Genomic DNA, 6,054 nt, shown 5'->3' with positions numbered 1-6,054 from the left:
CGCATGCACACACAAACAAACGTACGCCCACACGCAAACCGACATATCTATTAGAGCAGTTTGATTCTGACCATTCAAGCATGGACTCTCCGAGACAGCACATCAATTATCATGACAACACGTAGTCTGCAACTCAACGGGCGGAAACGTCCAACATGATGTACTGAATAAGCAGAAATATTCGTCTGGTATTTAATTTCTTCTTTTCGTCCAAGGAGCTTTTGGACTAAATTAAATGCCGGACTATTGTCGATTTGTCCAGCTTTTCAATACACTCTTATTATCCATGGACGAAATTTACAACCGGACGAATTCCCTTTCTTTGGAGATGGACGAAATTATTGACCGACGAAATGTTCTGCCTGTACAGTATGTGGTGCGTCCAGTACGTCTGCAGATCTCAAGCACCAGTACAACTCCTTACAGGGTTCTAGCCAAAGGGGGGGGGGGGGGGGGAAAGGGACGCAGAAAAAAAAGGGGACGCAGCGACCCCCTACTCATTTTCCGATTTTCGTGTTTCCATGCAATTCAAAGAAAATGCAGTCGAAAGTCACTACTAGATGGTTCATAAAGGCACATTTGTCTCGGGTGAAGTCGGGGATTCGCCCCATACGTTGCATTTAGCGTGGCAAGACAATATAGGAAAGTGGAAAAAATGGGATACGGCGTAAGTGCTTCCCATGCCCCCCCCCCCCCCTACTATTTTGACCTGGCTAGAAGTAGAACCCTGTGACAATATTAGACTATGTTAAGATGCTGCAGATCACACATACTACAAGTAGTACTTGAGTACAATTTGCACCACAGCCGGCTGACAAACAGGGGGAAAGAACACACGCAAAAGACAGGACAACGCGTGCCAAGATCATTACCTTCGGTAATTGCCAGGCACGACGATCTTCTTTGAAGCGACCGCCTTCATGACGCGGCTCAGCACCTCGTAAATAGGCCCATTCATCTGCTGAGTCAGCTTACCCTGGTACTGCTTCTCCAGCTCTTCTCTACAAAACGTAGAAAAAAAAAAGGACATACGGAAACGATTTAAGAGTAACTCTCCACCACTGTAACTAGATACTATATACAGTCAGAAAGTGCAACAACTAGGGACAAAACTGACAGAGTAGTGAGACATTCGACAGCCTGACACCTAGCTTCAACATCCTTTTCCTTTCTACATTTATTATTGGCTCAATAACCGAGTCTCTACAAAACGCATGAAAACACGCATGTACAAACACAAACACAGACACAGTGTCATATTGAGTCTTGTTGCTTGCTCCGTATCCAGGACGTAAAACAAGCTCTGTCAAAACGTCTCCAGCTGAGTCACATGGACAGGTGGGGCGAAGAAGCCCCCATGCCGACATGTGCATGCCATCCATGTGTACACAGCAATAGACAAAACACACACACACACACACATGCCCATCGCGGAAGCGATGATAACGAACCGCTATGTTAGACATAACAACTTGTGCTGGGATTACACCATTCAACAGCTTGCAAGGCAAATGTGTGTATGTCGGAGTATGTGGTGTGGTGTGTGTGTCGAAAAAGACAAGAATGAAAAATAGGGATTCACACACCACCACCACCACCACCACCACCACCACCACCACCACCACCACCACCACCACGATACTATCACACGGAATACACATGCCTACAATAGTGCACTGCCAATGTATCACTGCACAAGTGCACTGACTTACGTGCTGCAGTGGCAGTGCAGTCAGGGTAGAGTAAACCAATACTAGTACTACAGTAAAACCTGGTTTAAGTGACCACCCCACGGCGCAAGCAAAAGCGGTCGTTAAAGCCAGGTGGTCTTTAGAACCAGGTCTCACAGTGCGCTAAACCCAGAGGACGCTTACACCAGGGTTTACTATAGTATGCTCTGTGTGCTTGTTGCCGTGCATCTTGTTGCCGTGCATCGTGATTGGCGTATAAGCTCATGCCCACATCTACACTCATCCGATGCCCCTTTTGAATCAGATAAGCCCATGGGCCTGTCCGCGGAATTCTTCGGTATGCTGTATGGAGAGGCACCACGTGCACTGGTTTGCCACTAAATACAACGTATCTACAATGTTGTCATTAAACATGACCTCTGTGTGAAACAGAAGTATGGCGGTACTAACAGCAATTGACGGTACACAACAAAAGCAATGCCACGTTGCACGCATGATAAGAACAGGCACAGCGGCAGACTCACTCTGACAATGCCACCTCTGCTTCCATCGACTCTTCCTTGTTGAGGATGAGAATCAGAAAAGGGTAGCGCGTCTGGCCCTGCCTCATAGGAGGGTCCATAGCCACCTAGGAAAGAAGCACGCGTGCACACACACAACAGTGGGAGGAGGAGATATTAGAGAACGACCGAGACAAATACGGATCACAGTCATGCCTTAGTGCAAACGCTGCAGTACTACCTGGAGTAAGTGTCACTTTCCTGTTGGCTGATAAAAATTAATATCGGTACACGAGAGCAGTATGTTTTATGTTTTGCATGTAGCATGTAACTGCTGGTGGATGGCCAAATGCCTATAAATGGCCCGTGCATATTGTTCTACGGAGCCATGGTGACATTGGTCTACATGCACACATGAACGTCGTGCGTACAACCAGGGTGTTGTGGTCCTGGCCTACACGAGTCCCTGATTAGAATGCAGAAACCGGCAGGAGAGCTGTTCCGTGGTCCACCTTCCACACGCCGACATAAGAACATACTAAATATTCCAACACTACAATTCATGCCAATGGGAAGGATAAGCAGCTGCCAAAAGTACAGCGTAGCAAAGAAGTCATAATGTGTGGTAGTCAGCCACTCAAAAAGTCCATTACTAAAGATAACTACCTCCTAACTCTAGTCTATAGTATGTTGGTACTTGGCATAGGGCAGCACTACTGCACATGGTTCTACTTCAAGTACATGACTGATTTCTTGATAGTTGTAATTCGTACTGATGACACAATGAACTCAAATACATGTAAATACATTACATTTTGCAAAATACAAAATACATTGTAGTCTATATCACTGTATCCATACCATTCTGGCCACACAAGTCACCTAGCGGCAACAGCTACGAAACTAGATGTACAGCACATCGGCCACACTGCTTTTTCTATAAGTAATTAAATATACAGGGGAGTCGGAAGGAGTTAAACATTGGTGCGGCCAAAGTGTGAGAGGGGGGTCGGGGTCCTCCCCCGGGAATTTTTTTGAAAATTGAGCCTAAAAAGCCATATAATTATAATAATAAAAAGAATATGCATGCTGATGATACACCGCATTGTCGATGTAAAACATGGACCTGTACAAGAGTCGACAAGCCACCAACAAGGTTGAAATGTAAAAAAATAAAATAAAATAAATTCGAAAATTATTGGTGCGGCTTTGGCCGCACCTGCCGCACCGGTTCCGACGCCCCTGGTATATCCTGCAAAACTAACAGTGTAACGTTTCAAGCTACATGGTTCAAGTGATCACTGTCCTCCGATCTGCCACTCTCAGCTGGCTGTGCTTTGGGCAGTGGTGATCCTCACTGCTGCGGGCTGGTAGCATGCTCACCGAAGAAATGCCTCAAAAAAATTAATTGGCAGGGTTTCTTTGTGGTTTGTGAGCGGTGGCGGAACGGAAATATCTTTTAGATTACCACCCACCCAAATGCGGTCCATGGATATCATATCGGGTGAAGACAAGATGCATCGGATGCCGTCTCCTGTTATCTGGTTGTTCACCAACGACACCATCTTCAATGAGCTGGTCGTCCGCTTCATGTCAACTAGCTTTTTCACTGTGTTGTCACCCAGCTTGTTGCGATCCAGGAACAAAACTTCCAGATTCTCGTGACCTGTCAGGGCTGTGAGTAGATCCTCTGCGATGGCATCCGTCATTCCTGTGTAGCCCATGCTAACAATCCGGAGGTCACAGCAAAGCGGCAACGATGACATGAATGTCATGTAGGAGTCCACACCAGTCACTCCATCCTTGAAGACAGGATTCTCAGTCAACACCAGGACCTGCAATTTACCTTGTTTAGATGACGCCACTATTGCCGCCGCTCCACTAATGCTAATACTATTCGTATTGAATCGTAGAATGTGTAAAGTTGAGTTGAACTGGAGTCCCTGCCTTGCCAATGCCTGGACACCGTCATCTTTAATAGCATTGCTAGACAGGTCAAGTTTCCTGATACTGCTGTCACCGGCAATGAATTTTCCAAGGCTCTCCATTGTTAAGTTTGATACTTTGGCCTCGAGGTTGCCTCCATATTGCGCAACGATGTCCTTCACATCTCTCTGGCAAGTACGCCCAGATGTGATAGACCAATCGGCTATAATTATCTCATCATCGCCGCAGTTACCAGCCTTCTCCAGTGCCTTCAGCAGAGACGCGTCCACAGCATTTCCAGTAAGATACATGCGGCATGGTCGCTGCAATTTGTTCGGCAGTGCCTGTGCCTTGTCTGCTGATGCGGTGTTGGTGTAAACACGCCTTGCCTTCAAGAAGTTATCTATGTACGAAGCAATGTCATTGGTGAGTAGGTTTCTCTGAAGGCCGATAATCTCTATCCTTTGTTTGTGCTGAAGGGCTGACAGTATGCAGGTGGCGTCCTCGTCCTTGAGGTTGTTGGCGTGCAGACTCAGTTGAGTTAAATTTGGCATGGACAGTATCAGTGAAGAAAGGGCTGTACCACATCCCGTGAACAAACCAATATTCGATGCACACAAGTTAGACATGCTCAGGGAAGGTGTTGTAATTTTTGCCTGGAGCAGTTCCAGCGAAGCGTTTCGCAAGTCATTTGTCGATACGTTTATAGTGCGAAGATGGGGCAAGTGAAGCAGCTTAGACAAGGACCCCGCGTCGTGCTCTGTTAACCATGCACCCGTAATGTTCAGTTCTGCAATGCTGCAATCACGCTGCATATGTGGAGAATGGGATAGCGCTGCAGCGACAACTTCCAATGACGATCCGCTCAGGTTATTCCCATGTAGGTTCACATCAACGCATTGTCTCAGGTAAGGCGCTATCTCCGTGATCTGATCTCTAGAGAGGTTGCAGTTACTGATGTCTACAAGGTGTACTCGCTCAGACAGTCTCAACACATTGCACAAAGCTGATATGTCACTGTCGTTCAGATGTATGCCTGACAAGTTAACTCCATGTGATGTTTGCAGTAGTATCACGGCGGAGCGGGCGAGATCTTTACACTGATCGTCACTGGAAGACAAGACGGGAGAGCTGTTGAATGAAAGACTGCGCTCCAGTAAACACGACATCAAGAACAAGATGAAGCGGCGTTGCTGGAGCACTGACTTGTGTGTTGATTCTGCCAGCATGACTTTCAAAAAGTCAGGCAGGAGCTTAGTGAGAATAGAGCCCGCAACAAAACGCCAGAATGGCTGCGTCTCCTCGCCTACACCAATTTCGGAGAAGTATTGTGAAATATTCGAGACGAAGGACTGCTGCGTTGCGAAACTACGTGCTGCACAGAACTCTTGTATGGTAAGGTGAAGAAAGGCAACACGTCGCCCAGCACTGCCACTGGCTGATGACTGGTTGTCCACAGGGACGAGGAATCCTAGTTGCTTACACAGTGTCAAACAGTCATCCGGCATATCTGAGGATGAAAACCAGGCGCGGCCCAAAAGTAAGCGTTCCATGGACAAACGATACAAATGGCACAATGCTTGCACCAACTCTGCGCCATCACATAGGGAACCAGCAGGCCCTTGCTGAACGTGATGCTCCAGGCCGTTGGTAATGACATCATGCACTGATAATTGATCTCCGGCCTGGAATCCCCCACTGTACGTATGACCACTGGTTGGAGTCTGGCCGAGTGTCACTTTGCTGAACTGTTTTCTCCGCTTCCTCTCCAGTTCTGCAACAGCTGAACACATGAACTGCACGTAGAATGAAGTCGTAGACGGCGGTACAGCCTCGGATAAGGCAAACTCTTGGCAAAGGAGAGCGGCCAGCAGTGGTGTAGTCTGCACGGCATGCTTCAGGTGCTTGCGAGATGCCTGCGCTAACTCAGCCAAGCA

The 6,054-nt window shown here is 47.3% G+C and overlaps 1 protein-coding gene across 2 annotated transcripts in view; it reads right to left on the bottom strand.

Annotated features, from left to right (window-relative positions):
* Positions 1–2,329, bottom strand: part of LOC135817358 (FACT complex subunit SSRP1-like) — a 13,283-nt gene extending 10,954 nt beyond the window's left edge. Inside the window, exons 1-2 of one of the 2 annotated variants that reach the window (XM_065330529.1) lie at positions 2,216–2,329; positions 873–1,001 (exon numbers count right to left, since the gene is read on the bottom strand). In XM_065330529.1, coding sequence (XP_065186601.1) covers positions 873–1,001; positions 2,216–2,313 — 227 coding nt within the window. In that variant the 5' untranslated portion in view covers positions 2,314–2,329. The remainder of the gene's footprint in view (positions 1–872; positions 1,002–2,215) is intronic. The other variant, XM_065330528.1, reaches the window with a different exon arrangement.
* Between the last annotated feature and the right edge of the window lie 3,725 nt (positions 2,330–6,054).

The sequence above is a fragment of the Sycon ciliatum genome, chromosome 5, assembly GCF_964019385.1.
Source record: "Sycon ciliatum chromosome 5, ocSycCili1.1, whole genome shotgun sequence".
Classification (NCBI taxonomy): Eukaryota; Metazoa; Porifera; class Calcarea; order Leucosolenida; family Sycettidae; genus Sycon; species Sycon ciliatum.
Note: the sequence above shows the minus strand (reverse complement) of the source record. Positions and strands in the feature narration are given on the sequence as shown.